The sequence below is a fragment of the Frieseomelitta varia genome, unplaced genomic scaffold (genome assembly GCF_011392965.1).
Source record: "Frieseomelitta varia isolate USP_RPSP 00005682 unplaced genomic scaffold, Fvar_1.2 scaffold_208, whole genome shotgun sequence".
Lineage (NCBI taxonomy): Eukaryota > Metazoa > Arthropoda > Insecta > Hymenoptera > Apidae > Frieseomelitta > Frieseomelitta varia.
Genome location: NW_025109839.1, coordinates 170,868 through 189,475, shown reverse-complemented (window position 1 = coordinate 189,475; position 18,608 = coordinate 170,868). Strand labels below are relative to the sequence as shown.

General features: G+C 43.0%; 1 protein-coding gene across 5 annotated transcripts; it reads left to right on the top strand.

The window, feature by feature from the left end:
- The first annotated feature begins 725 nt into the window (after positions 1-725).
- LOC122527049 (trithorax group protein osa) lies at positions 726-18,482 on the top strand. Of its 5 annotated transcripts, XR_006306268.1 has the most exons (22): positions 726-1,917; positions 2,110-2,232; positions 2,311-2,517; positions 2,814-2,873; positions 6,543-6,675; positions 6,781-6,876; positions 6,978-7,303; positions 7,387-7,780; positions 7,872-7,997; positions 8,077-8,258; positions 8,460-8,501; positions 9,135-9,332; positions 10,112-10,331; positions 10,473-10,649; positions 10,817-10,927; positions 11,133-11,292; positions 11,385-11,643; positions 11,787-11,943; positions 12,035-12,336; positions 12,470-12,709; positions 12,798-16,108; positions 17,471-18,482. XR_006306268.1 is itself a non-coding variant. In XM_043650845.1 (21 exons), the coding sequence occupies exons 1-21, from the start codon at positions 1,078-1,080 to the stop codon at positions 14,796-14,798; spliced, it is 6,354 nt and encodes a 2,117-aa protein (XP_043506780.1). In that variant the 5' UTR covers positions 726-1,077; the 3' UTR covers positions 14,799-16,369. The 5 variants fall into 5 exon arrangements, 4 of the variants coding, with proteins under 4 accessions (XP_043506780.1, XP_043506781.1, XP_043506782.1 ...); XM_043650845.1 differs by lacking the exon at positions 17,471-18,482 and having other exon boundaries at positions 12,798-16,369; XM_043650846.1 differs by lacking the exon at positions 17,471-18,482 and having other exon boundaries at positions 727-1,917; positions 9,135-9,323; positions 12,798-16,369.
- Positions 18,483-18,608: the final 126 nt, after the last annotated feature.

Here is an 18,608-nt window from a genome sequence, read left to right as displayed (position 1 = left end):
CGCAGATCGCATACGTGCGTTGTTGCCTTGTACGCATGCGCCGAAGTGAACATTTTACGCATAGAGGCGGAATAAAAACATCGTTGTGACCGATTTTTGTCTTTTCAGGTGCGCAAATTTCGAGTCGAGTGAAATTGATCAGAAAGAAAGAAAGAAAGAAAGAAAGGAAGAAAAAGAATCTTACGGGAAGAAATTAACTCGTCTATTCGTATTTCGATACTTCTTTTTCTTTTCTTTTTTTTTACTATTGCGACTCCTTGAAAAACATAAACACACGATATACGACGTTAACGCTGGAACTACGAAAGTGATCAAGGTGATCAATTTATAATTTTTGTAGGCACAAAAAACATTTTATAGACACACGATGTAAAACAGTGTATTTTTAATAGTTAAAATCATTTTTCGTAAGCTTGCGCAAAGTTTCTCAATTTTTTTATCTTCAACGTCTCATGGAAATTTTATGCTTTGATCGTCGCTAGTTCTAACATTAACGTCGACAATTCCGTATCGTGCGTTTCTATCGGCGGACCAATCCCAGTACCGATAGAAACCGAATCGAAAGAGATCGGAAGTGCGAGAGGATCGAAAGAAATCGACGAAAAGAAGGAAGAACAAAAGTGCCAGCGCACGATCGCGGGATCCTCGGCCTCCGAGCGGAGGTGAATTCTCAACAGAGTAGTGACCAAAGGAGTGGGGGGAAAGAAAAATGGTCGACGATGTTTGGGGCCAGGCGACTTCGAGAAGAGTCGCCGATTGTAAATGCGTGTTGAAAACGGGTGCGCGTTAATTGGCGCCACGGCCGCAAGATGGCGTAATCCATGCGACGCTGCTTTTGACGTTCGTGTATGAGTTTTTTTTTTGGTTCCTTCTACTTTGAAAACGGCAGGAAGCAAAAATTGTTAGCACGGTGTTTAGTATTCGCTGATCTGACTGAGGATGTGGTGGAAAAAGTTACGTACGGTAGCGACGATTCAACCGACTAGGATCCCGATTTCGAGTACATAGTACGCGAGGCGCACGAGGTCCCGCGATTGGCCAGTTTATGAGACGACGATGGCTCCGTGAGGAGAGAACATGGCTGCGACGCAAGCCGAGAGCCAACAAAACGATGTGAAGCTGAACGAGTCCGTGAAATGTGCACAGAAACGTCCGCAAGTCGGTGGGAATAGTGCGAGTGTTAATACGAAACAGCAGCTGGATCCAGAGCCGGGTGATAAAGTGTCCCGGGGCGCGGCCCAGCTGCTTAAATATGTGAATCGCGGCGGGGACACGGGTTTCGAGATGAGTCAATACCGCGAGGACATTGGTGGACACACTGCCGGTGAAGTCAAATCGCCAAGGGAGGCTGGACAAGCGCCCCAGGAGACGATCGGCAAGCAGGAGGCTCTCGATACGCCCGGGCATCCGAACCATCCCGGACATCCGTTCACGTCGAACGTAATACGCGATTACCCGGAGGAGTACACCAACAAGTCGAACGAATTTCCCTCCAAATCACTTGCCGATTATCCGGGCAAGCAGGTGCCGGAGTACATGGGAAAGCATGGTGACTTCCCGGGGAAACAGTTGGATTATCATGGTAAACACTTAATACATGAAAGTGAAAGAGTTCATCGGGTCGAGATGGAAGAGCATTATGCACCTTCCAAAATTGAGTCGCGATTGGCGTACGTAGGAGCAACGCCGACCAGTTTCCCTGGCCAGACGAGGTTTCTGTCAGGGCAAAGTATATCCCAGGCAACTGGTCCAACACCCACGTTGAATCAGTTGCTCCAAGCATCGACGCCTGTCCACCGTTTTCATGGGAATTATCCTGGAATGGGGCCAGAGCCTTATCAACAACCGTGGCCCATTCAGCGACCACCGGTTGTACCGCCAGTTTATCCACAACCTGGCCAACGTCCCCCTCAGACGGTGAGTAAGAGCAGTTTACGTTATCGTTTGCAACTGTGTACAGTTTGTACTTTGTTACTATCACTGTGACATCAAACCTAATGTATGTAACAATTTACACAAGTTTTGTTCGTTGCAAGATGTATTACTTGTATTAATGGTCGTGTTTCGACCTCTATGAGTCATTAGTTAAATATATTGTAAAATATGCAGGGGTCGCCAAGATTACATGCAGGACCTGGAGGACCAAGTTCTCCAACTCCTATGCCATATCAACAATATACGCCACGTTATTCTTCTCCTACAAGACCTCATGCACCATACAGCCACCATCAGGTATTTATAACAGCAATTGTTATAATGTTCATCATACTGGATAGTTGTCTGTATTAATTGACTTCTTGTGTTTTGCAGCTAAATTCATATACTACACAAACCAGCCATCCTTCCAGTCTGTACACTGAACAGAGAGGTTGGAATCAAGGTGGACCACCGAATCCACCACCACCTTCAGCCAATCAGACTAATCCTTCCAGTCAGTCGCCACAGCGCGCTCTTTCTCAATCCCCAGCACCACCACCTTCTGCATCTCCACAGCCACAATCAACTAGCCAGTCTCAAGTAGGTTATACAGATAAACACCCATTTTATGTTTTTGATGTAATGATTAATGTCCTTGGCATAAAAGTTTCTATGAATTGTACAAACAAACGTGCAAAGAGTGTTTTCTTTTGTCTTAACGTGTCGATAAAAAAAAACGTACCGAACATGCACCTGCAACTTTTCTATAAAAAGCTGTACAGCATCGAGTAAAATAAGTCGAAAGTAAGATGAACTTTTTTTCTATTGATTTGTACATTTTTAGTTCTGTGTACAAAAATACATGACTTACAGTACGTATCTCTCTTTGTTTACAGAGTTTTCATAACTTACAGCAACGATCAACAACACCAAATACTCAAGGGATAGACTCAGGGGTGAGTACCATTGTATTTTCACAAAAAAGTAGCATGTATTAGAATCTCTGTCTCAAAAATTACCCAACAAGGTTGTCAATAATTACGAGGTATCTTTCTTCCGTACGTGTTCATATAATCCGGGAAAAAGAACGGAGAGAAAGAACGAGACTCCCGAGAGAAACGTTCCCGTCGTATCACGCGGATTGATGCGTCGCGATCGTGATTTATTTTGATCTTAATTAGAAAGCACATGCGCGCCTGGGTGCACGTGTGTGCACGTGTTATTGTTATTTCGTGTTTGTGTTACGATTGGTTCTCGACTTGGGCCGCGTTTTAAAAATAAAACGGCCTAATGATAAAGACACCTAGTGGCTGTTGCGCGCGGCCTGGCCGCGCGATAACGCCGCGCGTCGCAAAGCGAATTCTAATTTCACGTTGCATAAAGTGCCATTTGATCTTGGATACAGTGGACAGGAGGAGTACTTCAATACTTCTCTCGTGAAAAGAGCAAGCATGAGTGAGCGAAAGGGAGATCTCTCGAGTATGGGTTGCCTATCTGTAGGAGGGGCGCAGGGTGTGGAAAGTGGGGATGGAGAATAAGCGACTTGTAGAGTTCGATTAGGGCGCGAGTTGCGCGGCCGCTGGAGCCCCAGATATTAGTGACTTCCCCTTTCCGCCTTCTCCCTCCCTTCCCTCGTCCACCCTTTCTCTTTCTCTCTCCATCTCGCGTCATGTTCTCACTTGCTCCTTCTCGTTGTTTGTCCGTCTCTCTCGCTCTTTCCCCCACTCTGTTCGACTGGCTGTCCCTTTTCAAACACACACGTTCCTCGCACGTACGTGTGTGCAAACATGTATATCCCTCTTCGTCGCACGTCGGACCTCTCGTTTCCTCCAACTTGGATGGGCAAGCTAGTGGGAGAAGCACGAGTGTTACACGGGTTACCCGAATATAGAGAAGCAAGTGAGAGCGAGTGTGTGTTTCGCTCGAATTAGTGGTGGTAGTGGTGGTGGTGATGGTGGTGGTTGTGACGGCCATGGTGGGGGGTGAGGGGGTATCAGAGGTAGTTCTCCCCACCACTTCTGACGTTTTATATCGTTCAGCTATATTCGGTTCGTTAGATCATGCAACTGTCATTCTGCGACATGCTATCGAACTTCTCATATTCCCATGACGCGACTGAAAACCGGCGAATATTTCAAACATTCGATATAATTTCTTTCAAATGGTCGTTAAATGGAACTCTCTGTTTGCATATAACATGCTCTTCCTCTGTTTTTCGAACGATGTAACATTTTTTATCGAGAAGTAAATATCGTTTTTTTATTAATTTCGTCAGGTATATTTACAGAGCGTTTCCTACGTTGCCTCAGAATCGTTGGGTTTTAAAGTTTCATTCGGGCAAGGATTGTTACCGTTCGACGTTCCCTCGTTCGATGTTATGACACCGAAGGACAAAAATATTATTATATAACGCCGTCGATATTGTCGCTTTTTGTTCCTTCTTGTCTCGTAAGGTTGAACAACGCAATTCGTACTAATCGAAATCGTAGTCGGTGCGTGCTAAATCTATTTCAAAAAGAAAAAGAATAACGGAACTAGAGATTTTGCGAAATGTCGAAACTCCCAATTCCCTCTGACGGGAATCTACGACGGCTCGGGGATCGTTTGAAAGTTACCGTTGTTCGTGCCTCGTCAATTGACACAACCAAGAACGCGAAAGAAAACGAAAACGTCCCGACAATTTCCGAGCGTGCTTCTACTCTCGTGAAATCGATGGGACTTTTTCTTTCTTTCTTCTTTTTTTATGAAATTTATTTACTCGACGACAGATAGAGAGAGAAGGTTTGTTTCCCCTGTGTGGTGTGTAGTTTGACTTTTAGACGTTTTCTTTCCCGCATATACTCTCTCGGGGTTTTTGGAGCACACGGGCACTCTCGGGCCGACGAGCGACGGAAATAGCCGACGGTTGCCGAACGCTTGCCGCGCCACGAAAGAACGCCCTCCAACGAGCAGCTAGACGCGAAATCTGTAAACCGAAGTCACGGAACACTACGGATAAAAAGAATCACGTTTTTTTTAGTTACTCCCGGCCACGTACACGTACACGCAGCGGCGAGCCGAACTGTCGAACGATTCTAACCTTAGTTAAAAAAGATACGCGACCCTCTTCCTTCCTCCCTGCACCCCCCCCTCTCCCCTCAACGGCGAAGTCGTGGTCGTTTTGTCAGTTCGAAGGATCTGTGTCGAAGGGTTGTATCCCACGATACTTTCAAACACTCTCCGGAGGAGATTTATTGACACAACATGCGATGGCCGAGCGAGGTACGCGGTGCCAACCAACCAGCAGTTCAGCACGGCTGACAGACGAGAGATAATATGCCCGTTCCTCGCGTGGCTCGTGTCGAACCACTGACCGTGCGTTGATTTACACACATGATCGAGCGGTGGTGGTGGTGTGTGTGTGTCGCTGTTTCCACACGAGATTCCCGTAAAAACATGTGAAAATCGTACGGGGAACATACGAGGTCTATGGTGGGTTTTGTCGTCGTAGTGCGCGGGGTAACGCCTCTCTCCTTCGATTCTCGCGTCATGCCGAGAGTCCTTGTGCCCGACACGGTATATGCTATACGTTCCGCGATACATCCGAGGAAGTCTCTAATCGTCTTCTGTACGGATGAACTGTCCACTTGGTAGGTGTAACGATGTACTTTTCTTTTTTTTTCGTTCTTTCTCTCTCTCCGTCTGCGTGTGTATGCTATGTTTCTATCTATCTCCCTTGCGTATTTCGTGCTTATTCAGTCTCTCTCTCTCTATCTCTATCTCTATCTCTCTATTCAGTTATCTATCGTTTGCTCTATCCTACTCTATCTTTAACCTCTCTGTCTGTCTGTCTTCGTCTCTCTCTCTGCCACCGATTCCCTTCTCTCTCTCTTCTAATGTACCCGCGCGCTCTCTCAATGTATCATTGTGACGATCTGCGCGAGGTGTTACGCATACACATGCACGCGCGCGCGCGCGCGCGCTCTCTCCTCCACATATACGTGTACGTACATGCGGAATATTGTTGAAACATGCGCGTGTGTATGACGTGTTATGTTGCATCGTACGATTAGTGGCAAGTAGCCGCGTGTGTAAAGTGCGTTTCCTAATTTCCTTACGATCGAAATGTGACAACTCGGAGAGAACGGAAAGCCCGTCCAAGAGGAATCCGTGAATGTCGCGTTTCAAAAACAGACTTTTTGTTCGAACTTGCTTTGTACTCTTTCTCTTTCTTTCTCTCTCTCTCTGTGCGTGTGTATGCGTGCGCGCCGTGTGTGTGAGTGTATACGGTGAATGCATGTACATTATTTATTTACCTATTTATTTGTGATCTTGGTAACACTACCTCTGTACTGAGGTTAATGAAACGTAGAATCAACGTGGACTGCTTAAAATGTGATATCGTGCATCAATCAATTTGTATTTAGGGACAGTTTTTTTTACATAATTCCGTTTATAGTTTTTGTATTGCAATTGTTTTGGTCGTTCTATATAACATCAATTAATATTAAATGCCATCATATAAGTTTTGTACATTTTTGCAACTAAGTTCAAAGATCAAACAGACTTTATTGTTTCAGTTATACCTGGTACATTGTTTGTACGCAAGAGTTTTCTAACATGTTCCTTCACGTTTCAAATTTCAGGAATTATCTGGACAAAACAGTAACGATAGTTCGAATGGACCTGCTTGTCCAGGAACACCAAATTCACAGGGGATGAGACCAACCCCTTCTCCTACAGGATCTACAGGTTCTCGCTCAATGTCCCCTGCTGTTGGTTTGTATATTTTCAGTTTATGGTTCACTGTTCATTTTTTTTTATTTTTTTTTTTTTCTGAACGAGATTTTGTAACCTCTAGTTTCCTGAACGAAATTTTTCCAGGTCAACAAAACGTTCAGATGCCTCCACGTCCGTCAAGTAGCCAGTCAGATGGTAGTGGACCAGCACGAATGAGTCATTCTCCTATGACAACTCAAGGTAAATGAAATGTCAAAAATTTTCATTTATTTTGCCTTCTCTTTATACGTAATATATGAAATATGTTTATACATGATACATAAAAGACACAATGCTTTCAGGACCATACCAGCAGCCACTGGGTCCTTCACCACACATGCATAGCTATAAAATGAATAGCACTGGTCCTGGTGTTGTTCAACCAGGACCTGGTTCTGCGAGCCTTGGTGGAATAAACCCAATGGGTGGTGGTATGGGATATGCAGCTAGTGGAACGGCTGCAGGTCAGCCTGGGGGTTATCATACGCAAGGTACCTATCCACCTCCACGTCCACATGTACAATTTCCGCAAGGATATCCATCACCGGCCAATTCACAACCACCACCCAACAATCAGTATCAAGCTTCTAATAGACCCAACAATTTGGTGCAATATCCTCCATATACAGTAAGTATACTGAAGTTGTATTTTTGTAGGAAGCGAGACTTGTACGTTATTTGTACTAAATCAATGCACCACTTTCTTTGCAGCATAAAATGGGATTTAATAGTGTACCACCAGGAATGCCACCTAGTCCAGGGCCACCTCAAGTTTATGGAAGTACTAGTACATCAGGCATGGTACCACCAGGTACTCCTGGAGTGGCGGTGATCGGTAATATGGGTCCACCAGCAAGTTCAATGGGCCCTCCACCGCCATCGCCTAACCACGTTAGTAATCAGCCACCACCTACCAGCTCGGCTGTACCACATTTGCATACTCCTGCGGCTACACCACCTCTCAATCACGAAGGAAGTCCAATGCCTCCACCGAGTACCACACCTAATTCACATCCTGTTTCAACACCGACAGCAACCAGCCATAGTTCTGCAGATCTTACTACTGAAACTTCTAATGATAGTGGCATAACTACTACCGCTTCAGGTATTTCTATTTTTCATTTATCGCGCATTTCAGCGTGTGTAATTTGAACTGAACAGAAGGATGATTAGAAATATTCGCTGTAATCATGCAGGTACGTCAGTTATAAATGTCACCTCTACTTCAAGTGGCACTGTCACATCCGTAATAACAACTGGCCCCGATGGTACGTCCTTGGACGAAGGTTCTCAACAATCAACATTATCAAACGCATCAGCTGGTTAGTATTACAAACTCTCAAAAACATGGTATATTTTGTTTAACATTTATTATAAATATGTAACTTTATTTTGACGTAGCTTCTGTAGAAGATCCAACATTTCCACCGAAGGTACGGAAAGATATGATGGGAGGATATCATAGTCATCCAGCTACGCCACAGAGTACGGTTCCGTCACCTGGCGCTGCGAGTATTAATTCGATACATGAGGAATATCCTGATATGAACAGCCCTGGTTGGCCACGTACTCCTGCTAGCCCTGTATGTATTTCTTTTCATTATATATGATTCTTAAGAATCTGATATAATGGTTACTACTTTTGTATGTATATTTCTATCTTTATATATTGTGCATGTTGTAATATTTTTACATGAAAATTTCTAAGAATGATATATGATCAAGGATAATGTGTTTTATGCTATAGTTTCCTTTGACTTTTCAATATTTTATATATTTTACAGGTATTTAACAGTCATGTGCCTCAAGACCCATACAGATCTAAGGTTACTGTTTATTCACTATAAGTATTTACCACACCGTTGCACAACATACACTATTACACTATTTACACTAAATGCTTTTTTTGCTTAGTGTTACTACATTAAATGCTAATCTAGATACCATAATATTTGCTTAACAAATGTAATTGTTTGAACTTTCTCTATTTTAACGTTGCATTTTGTACAAAAATATCCACGTATCATCGTTTTATTTTAGTCTATTGTAACACAATGATCAAAAATGATCATACAACAGTTATATTTCATACAGAAGCTTACTTGCATAATAATTTCTTAATATTAACAAAGAAAAAATATAAATTTTCCTAAAACAAAAATGAAAAAGTTCTTGAAAGTTCTTGTTGCTTATTTTTTATGTCTTTCAATCTTTTAAAAACATTTTGTTTTATATAATTGCATGATACATGTATACATCTTCTCCATTCTACTACCGTTTTCAAACAACAACATGTTTTGCATGAAAAATCTTTTCTCAACTTTAAGTAGTTTTCAATTATTATAAGTAATTAAATGATGTTACAAACTAGAGAAACTAATCCATTGAAGTGTGTAAGAAAAATTGTGACTGCGGCTCAACACAGTTTAGGTTAACAAATTTCATAATGATAATTCCAGAAACCAGACAGTTTAGCAAAGCTATATGAAATGGACGATACAATGGAGCGAAGAACATGGTTGGATAAATTAGTTAACTTCATGGAAGAACGAAGAACTCCTATTACTAGCTGTCCTACCATCTCCAAGAACCCCCTCGACCTATTTCGGCTATACCTCTACGTGAAAGAGAGGGGGGGCTTCATGGAGGTATGCAAGGTGCAGTGTAGTTCCATCTAGCCCTCGGTGTCTTTACAGTAGTTTTTTTCATAATTCTATGTGTATTTTTTTTCGTTTCGATATTTATGTACACACATTTTAATACGTGTCAAAAGAGAACATCAATGAACTCGGCCAAAGTCATCCGAGTTCTTGTTTCTTTTTGTTAGCTGACAATTTTTATTTTTATATATATACTTGACGTATACAATTGTGCTTTTTTTCTGTGTGCGCTGAATTGTGCATGGTTTATATATATATATACTTTTTTTTTTTGCTACATAATATTTTTTCTTTTCTTGTACACTGTTTATGAAATTACGACGAAAAAAAGAAGCTTAACTCGTCTTTTCTTAAAGTAGTCATTCGACGCGTATGGAAAACGCCCTGATCTACAAACCTTGGTGCTATATGGAATTATTCTAATATTCAGCGAAGAATAAACTTTTAATATCAATGTAATAACGGTAATTCGTTTCGATTGTACTCTTGTCTATATATTTGTTTCACTTTTCAACATTTGCATGATCAGGAATCGAGGTATTTGTATGTACAGAGAAAACAAAAGAAGTAAAAAAAAGATTGCGTTATTCGATTTCTTTTTAGATTAGCCGCTGTATATGATAATTTTTTCCACGTATTTCTTTTTTCTTTTTTTCTTTTTAGTTTAATTTTGTGTTTTCAAAGTGCAGATTTTTGTCTGTTTGGATTCTCTGCTAAAAAAACGAAGAACGAATCTGACAAATACTGATAAGAAACTTGACTTTAATTCTCCACAGGTGACCAAAAACAAAACGTGGAAAGACATAGCTGGATTATTGGGCATTGGTGCAAGTAGCAGCGCGGCGTATACACTACGGAAACATTACACCAAGCATTTGTTAGCGTACGAATGCCACTTCGACCGTGGTGGTGTCGATCCTCAGCCTATCATAAATCAAGTTGAAGCTGGTTCGAAAAAGAAACCTTCGAAGGGAACTGCCTCCGTACCCTCACCAGGTAAGCGTTTAAAATATTCAAACTTCTTGAAAACTTCTGTCTCTTTGTTTTCAGTTGTATGTTGTATATCTATCTAATCTGTTATATCTGTTATATCTAGTTATATTTTGTCACATTATTACATTATTTTTGTGTCTTTAGGGTCTTCCAATTCACAAGATTCCTTCCCTGCTGCTGGGTCAAACAATGCTTCCATGGATGGTTATGGAAGTTACCAGAGTGGCTACACCAGCAGTACACCAGGAGGACCTGCATCAGAGTATACACCTCCTCCTCCGAGACCACCTAGTCAGAGTAGTGCACCTACTCCGCATCAAGGTAAGAAAATTCTTTCCATCTTCCAATCCTAAATCGCATTGAAACCTTCTATATTGAGTATGTAAAAATTTTAATAATGATCGATTTGGAAAAGTGTTTGACGCGATTGGTGAACACTTTGCCAAGCATGTGAAAGGAATTGCGGTTGAGAGAATATGTTCTGGTAGGTGGTTTGAACCAGGGCGGGCAGAATAGCACGAATCCGTTCGACGACGGCGTGGGACGCCTTTTTCGCAAGTCGAACGCAACGCCCCACCCTGGTCCGTTACGAGCCTCAGGTACTTCTCTCACCCTTGTCTCCTTTCACAACGTACAGCCAAACTTGTTGTCTCGTCCATTTATGTTTACTTTCCGTGCATTCACACAGTGTTTTTAATATTTTGTTTCACTAACTTCCCTTTGGTGTTACTCATCATCATCATCGTTGTTCGCAATGTTTTTCTTCTCTGTGCGTTTAAAACAATTTCGTTCATGTTCAAACAGGCATCCAACAAGGCAGTTACCAGAATACAGGTTCCTACCAGAATTATCCCCAGGATCAGTACAGCCGGCCGCAACCGAACACGCTGGCTCAGCAGGGTGAATTCAACCAGCCTTATTCACCGCGGTCACATTATTCACCTTACGTACCAGACGTTGACAGGTTAAAGATTAAACTTATCTGGAGCCTCTTTTTTTCTTTTTCTTTTTCTTAACAACAGAACGGAGTATAACTTTCGACAATTTTTTTTACAGAGGATACCCTGGGGGAAATTTGCCGCCGAACAATGCTAGTGGACAAGATATATACAATAGATATAGTAGTAGTCAACAGCCAGCAAATTACTCGGCAAGTACACCACCTAATGCAAGAAGTAATAGCTATCCGTCTACGCCACAAGCACATCCACCTACTGTACCGCAACAAACAGCAACCAGCCAGCCTTCTTCACCTTCGCAGCCTCCTGCTGCTTCGTCTTATTCTTGCCCCCAGGACTATTATCGACCAGAGCAGGTGATATTCTATTTCTTATATTACATATTCTATTCCTTATATTGTATGTTCTGTCTCTTTCTGCGTGGCGTGTTGCAATAAACGTACGTGTAATTGTGATAAATATTATCTGGTCGAGCTAATTGTTATGATCGATATTGAAGGGTGGATATGGAGGAACACAGATATACTCAGGCGGTGCGAATGCGAATAAGAATATGCCGCCGCCACCGCCCGGTCCAAATCCACCTAGACGTCACCCAGATTTTGCCAAAGACCAACAATATCCTCAATATAATCAACAACGACCAGCGTATCCAGGTAAAGATATTTCAAAATTAGCTTTCAAAAGCTGAACGCATTAAAATGTATGAACAAACATCACGTTACATGAGATTATGTTAACTTACAGGATGGCCAAATACAACTAACCAGTACAATAGTAGTAGTGGAAACAATAGAGTTCAGTATCCATCTCAACAGCCACAGTCTCAGTCGCAACAACAACCGCCACAACCACAACCGCAAACACCACAGTCTGCTTCTTCTACACCCTCGCCAGGACTTCCCAGTAGTCAACAGTGGGGTAGTCAGCAACCAAATAGAACCACGCCTCAACCGACTTTGAACACTATAGCTCATGCTCCTCCACCGTGGGATCATCGTTACACGAATCAACCGTCCCCTCTTTATCCTGCACCTGGAAATCACCAGGTAATTGATGTTACAACTTTAAGTTGAGTTTCTGTTTGTTCAATTATTTTCATTCGTACTATATTTTAAGTTTGTTTCACTTGTATCTTTCCTTGGTAATATCGACTCTTGCTTCGTCTTGATCCCTTCACAGAATCAGCTTGGTATAAATCCCATGATTACCCAGCAACCAACATCGAAAAGAGAAATGACATTCCCTCCTGACAGCGTGGAAGCTGTGACCCCACTTCTCTACAAACGGCGGAAACTTACACGCGCCGACGTAGCACCGATAGAAGCTTGGCGCATCATGATGGCCCTGAGATCAGGCTTATTAGCCGAGAGCTGTTGGGCCCTCGACGTATTAAATATTTTATTGTTCGATGATTCTTCTGTAAGTCGCCCGTCTCATATTTATTCTCCTTGTTATTCTTACAATTGAACACGTGTAACTAACCAAGTGAAATCATGAAATTCTACAGGTAAGTTATTTCGGGTTGGCACACTTACCTGGACTGTTGGACGTTCTTCTGGAACATTTCTCGCGTTCTCTGTCCGACATGTTCGAGTCGCCAGTGAACGAGGACGATCGAAATTGGAATCAGTCGGCGGACGGGCCGGAGGTGGATCTCGGTTCAGTGACACGTCCCATCGATCCGGAGGATCGAACGAAGCTACTCTCCTCGGCGAATTATACATTTCTGTCGAGACGTGGTCGTCCGGTGAAGATCGTTCCTAGGGACGACGATCTGTTTGTCCTCGACACGAGAAGGTCGTGGGATCACCAAGACTGCGAGTCGGAAACCGAGCCGTGGCAAGTCGACAACAACACCACCAAGTACATAGTGACCTGTTTTCAATCAGAGATAGGATCGGTGCCGTTCGCTCGCCTCCTTCGAGACGAGAAGCCGCCGTTGCTGCAGAAGGAAGTGGAGTGCACAGACACGATGAAAGACGAAACCAAAGCAGATCCTGGTGCGCTCGACGCGTCCGAGTTCTCTCAGAAGATGATGGCCGAGCCCGGTCCGTCGAAGGAGATGAACGAGAAGAAGCAGCTGGACAAGAAGAAGAAGACGAAGACGCTGAGCGACGTGTTGTCGAGGATCAAGAAGGAGCCGGTGGAGATGAACGATCTGACGAGGGAGCTGTTCGAGAAGAAGAACGACGGGTACAAGAAGGAGTGCGATACCGAGACGACGACAACGATGACGACGATGACGACGACGAAAGTGAACAACAACATGGGCGAGCATTTCGCGGACGTGCAGAAACCGGAGGACGAGCTAGCGCCGATGCAAAACGGTCTGACTGACGCGACTGTGAACGCCGAGACGACGGAGAAGACGGTGGAGGTGAAAGTGGAGAACGAGGACGGGCAAGAGTCGACGGTGAAGGACGACACGAAGGAGGGACCAAGATTAAATATAAGGGATCCGGCAGGCACGTTGAAGAGAAGACGGATAAGCGACTACGAGGACGAGAGTTACTCGAGGGACGAGGCGAGCCTGTACCTCGTCACGGAGACCCAGGACAACCTGGCTCGACGTTGCGTCTGCTTGTCCACCATCCTGAGGAATCTCACGTTCATCCCGGGCAACGAGGCCGAGTTCGCCAAGAACGTGACGTTCTTGAGCCTCCTTGGCAAGCTGTTGCTGCTGCATCACGAGCACCCGGTGAGGACGCAGAAGACGCGCAACTACGACCGCGAGGAGGACGCCGATTTCGCGGACTCTTGCAGCAGTTTGCAAGGCGAGAGCGAATGGTGGTGGGACTTCTTGCATCACATCAGAGAAAACGTGCTAGTGATGGCGGCGAACATCGCCGGCCACATGGATCTGAGTCAACATCCAGAGGAGATCTCGCGACCGGTGTTGGACGGTCTTCTCCACTGGGCGGTGTGTCCGGCTGCCCACGGACAGGACCCATTCCCCACCGTTGGACCGAATTCCTCTTTGTCGCCCCAGCGGCTGGCGCTCGAGGCTCTGTGCAAGCTCTGCGTGACGGAGTGCAACGTGGACCTGGTGGTCGCCACGCCGCCGTATTCGAGACTCCAGAGACTATGCTCGGTACTGACCAGGCTACTATGCCGGAGTGAGGAGCAAGTGTTACGCGAGTTCGGCGTGAACCTTCTCCACTTTTTGTCCGCGGCGGACAGCGGTGTGGCGCGCACGATCGCCCTTCAAACGCCCTGCGTCGCGCTGTTGGTCGCGTTTATCGAGCAAGCGGAGTCGAGCGCGCTCGGCGTCGCGAATCAACACGGATTGGCCGCGCTACGCGACAATCCCGAGTCGATGGGCACCAGCCTGGACATGCTGCGACGCGCCGCTGGCACGCTGCTGAACCTCGCCAGGCATCCCGATAACAGAACTCTGCTGTTGCAACACGAATCACGGTTACTCGCCTTGGTGATGAGTCAAATTCTAGATCAGCAGGTTGCCGCGATCGTTGCTCGTGTGTTGTTCCAGTGTTCCAGGGGCACGTAATTTCGTTTCATTTTTTTCAAACGGACGGTATATTTCACTTTTTTTTTTTTCCTTCTTCGTTCTTGATTGATCCGCGGGTGTTTGTTTGTTTAGCCCCTTTTGTGCAAAAAGTGATGATGATGATGATGATGATGATTATGATGATAATGATGATGATGATGATGATGATCAGTTTTTGTTTCTTAAACAAAAAAGACACGGAGAGAACGAGAGAGAGGGAGAGAAAGAGAACGAGTGAGCGCGCGAGAGAGAACGAGAGAGACAGCTTGTAGAGAAAAAAAAAAAAGAACTGCTGTTGCTGCTATTCATTTGTAGGGAATACGAGAACGAGAGAATAATTTGTTAGACAGGTAGCTAAAAAAGAAAAAGTAAATGGAGTGTGAGTGAATGACAAAGAGGAACGAGGAACGAGAGAGAGAGAGAGAGAGAGAGAGAGACGCGGGGATTTATAGAGTGCTCTAGAAAGGAACAAAGTGTCGATATAACATATAACGCCATGTGGTTGTAGTTTTATATCGAGTAACATAAAAGGATAAAACAACAAAAAAACCCAGAAAAGTAAGAAAGTTAATTATCGGTGTTAGCCAGCTAAGGTGTACTGCGACGACGCTCGCGCGTGCACCGCCCACGCGTCGAGTATGCCTTTCCTACTTGATGAAGAATCGGGATAAAATATCGATAGTGTAAGATATTTCATAGTTAATGAAAGAGAGGAAGAGGGTGATTTTTCGCGCGTGAGGCGCGAGGACTTTTAAAGTACGTGAGCGTGACGCGAGGGAGGGGAGGGAAGGGGGGCGGGGGAGAAAGAGGGGAAATAATTGCGGAGAACTTGTGGAGATATTAAAAAAAAAAAAAAAAATAACAAACGGGATGTAGTGATAGAAGGGGAAGTCGGGGAGGAAATTAAAAATGAAAAACAAAAAAAAAAAAACAAACAAAAACAAAACGACGAAACAAAGATGTTAAAAAGAGGAGAGACGAGAGAAACGTTTAGCAGCATAATAATAATATATATATATATATATGAAGAGAAACGAGACGATTGAGACAAAACTTTGAGAGATTGAGAGAGAGAGAGTGAGAGAGGAAATCTGTTTTGACGAACCTAAAATATGGTGCGATGTGAAACGATAATATCGGGTGACGATTATTATATATATAAATATTAACGATAATATAATGCAAATTTTTATATTTGCATGTTTTGTGCTGTAATTAGCGAGTAATTAAGATATTTTGTAGATAACACACACTTCCATTGAATCTTATTTCGAATTTGCGCCGCGCCGTGTGATGACGACAAACAAAAGGTAGAGAGAGAGAGAGAGGGAGGAGGTAAAATAATGAAGAAACGAAGCAGCTCGGCGCGAATGCCCACGGTGGTTGCAGACAGCAACAACATACAACAACAACAATTAAAGAAAAAGAAAAGAAAATAAGAGAGAGAAAAGCAGGCCACCGAGAGTCTCGACTTTTAGAAGCACAGGCAGAACTAGAGAACTGAAGAAAGACATTGCTAGAAGAGAGTGAGTGAGTGAGTGAGTGAGTGAGTGAGGGAGAGATTGAGAGAGCGATCAACGAGTGAACGGAAAAAAAGAAAAGAATGAAGAGAGACGCAACATATGAATGACAGAGAAGAAATGAAACGGTGACAAGAAAATGTGAAGAAAAAAGCGAGGGGGAACTCGTTGGAAAGAAAGAGAGAGATGAGAATCTTGAGTTGCACGTGAATGATGCATGTGCGAGTCGATTGAAAGGAAAGAGGGAGAGAACAGGATGAGACGAGAAGAAGATTTAAAGACGGGAGAGACTACTTCGTCTTTCTTGCGAGTGCGTGCGCGTATAGAGAGCAAGAAAAAAGGATAGAAGAAGAGGGGAAAAATAGAATTGTGGTGGATCGCATGCGCGCAATTCGTACATCTTTCTCACGTGCATACGGTCCACGTGTGAGTGGTGGTTCATATGTTGTTGTTGTGTACAATGACGAGAATGAATGTCTCAGCTGTGTGCACGAGGGACGGGGGTGCTGGTAGAAAAAGGGGTGGGGAATAGTGTCTGTCAAAACAAATGAAACTGTTGCACACACATTACATATGTACATATATATACATATGCACGCGTGTATATATAATTATGTATATGTTATTTATTATATATATATATAATTATACGTATATATAATTATATACATGCATATATGTATATATAAGCTTACAAAAAAAAAGATTGAGAGCAAAATGTTGAATGATGGTCAAGTGGCAGCTTCGCACACTTACATACCTTACATAAAATGCTATCCCACTGATGAAAATTATCGAGATAGTGTTTCAAGCATTATATGTGTGTGTGTATATATATACATATATATATATATATATACATGTATGTATGTAATGCATATATATGTATATATATAATTTTTTTTTTTTTTTTTTTACATTTTGTTTTATTTCTTTTTTTTTCGCAATTTTCTAGGTAAAGGAGAATCCTACGAATTTTTTTTTTCTTTTTCCCCTCCTTTGGATCATATGATTAAAATTGCCGGTTGTGATCAAACTCTCAAACACGCATGTACCCAAGTAGTAAAGGAAAGAGAGAACAACAAGAATGACAACATCTTTGGGAAGAATAAAAATAAAACGAGAAAGTGAAAGACTGAGAGAGCAAGCGAGAGAGAGAGAGAGAGAGAGAGAGAGAGAGAAAGAGGGAGAAAATGGAAGATTGAGAGAGACAGTTTTCACAACAATGTACTAAAGCAAAATACATCCTGAGGAAGAGGATGGTGAGGAACAGGGATTGTGGTGTCACTTCGGATCCAAGCTCTCGATCACGTCATTCAAACAAATTCCAATTGGATGTATTTATAACCGTGAAGCTCTTATGCTTTTCAAAGCGCATATGTTATTGTAAACAAGAGGAGAGGAAAAGAAAACTAACGAGTACTATTCCCCCCATTGTCAGCTTTTTGCACATATTTCGACGGTTCTTGCATATACATTTATCTAATGTAACAGGAAGAGAGAAACAGAGAGAGTGAGAGTGATGTGTGTATGTGTGTGAGAGAAAGAGAGAGAGAGAGAAAGGAAAGAAAGAAAACGAGAAAGACCACTCTCAATTTTGAATGCCCGCCGAAACGAACGACAACTTGTGTATTCGATTTCGTCGTCGCACACCTTCTATGTCGGTACTTCCTTTTCTCATTTCGTAGAAACGGATTTCACACACGTGGGGGGGAAAAAAAAAGAAGTGAAGAGTAACTTGGTGTTTCGGTTTCTCATGAGGGTAGCATATGTAAAGTTGAAAGAAAAAAGAAGGAGAGAAGAAAAAAAAACCTGGGGAAAAAAGTGAAAACGATCTAGATACGACTTTGTTTGAGGGATAAACAAGTGAGGAGAGAAAGAGAAAGTGAGAGAGAGAAGGAGAGAGAGAGAGAAAAAAAGGAGAATAGAAGAATACCGATGAGGTAAAAAAAAAAAAGAAAAAAAAATAATACATTAAAACAGAACACTTTCCCTAATCCCAGCTTCTCCCTGACCCCAAAGTATCCTACTCTATAGATATCTAAATACGTGTAGTTCTTAAATTATTTACTTTAGTTCGAGTGGAGATGCCTGTAAGTGTAATTTACTAAGACTTTTTGTAAATAAATTATGAAATAAACTAGACGTACTTTATCCAAATGACTATGATAATGTAGATAATGTCTCTCTGACACACGGACACCGCGAGTTCGAACGGGAGGAAAAACTTATTATGAGGGCGATGAGTGATGATGAAAATATGTATGTATATGGTTATCTTGAATCTTCG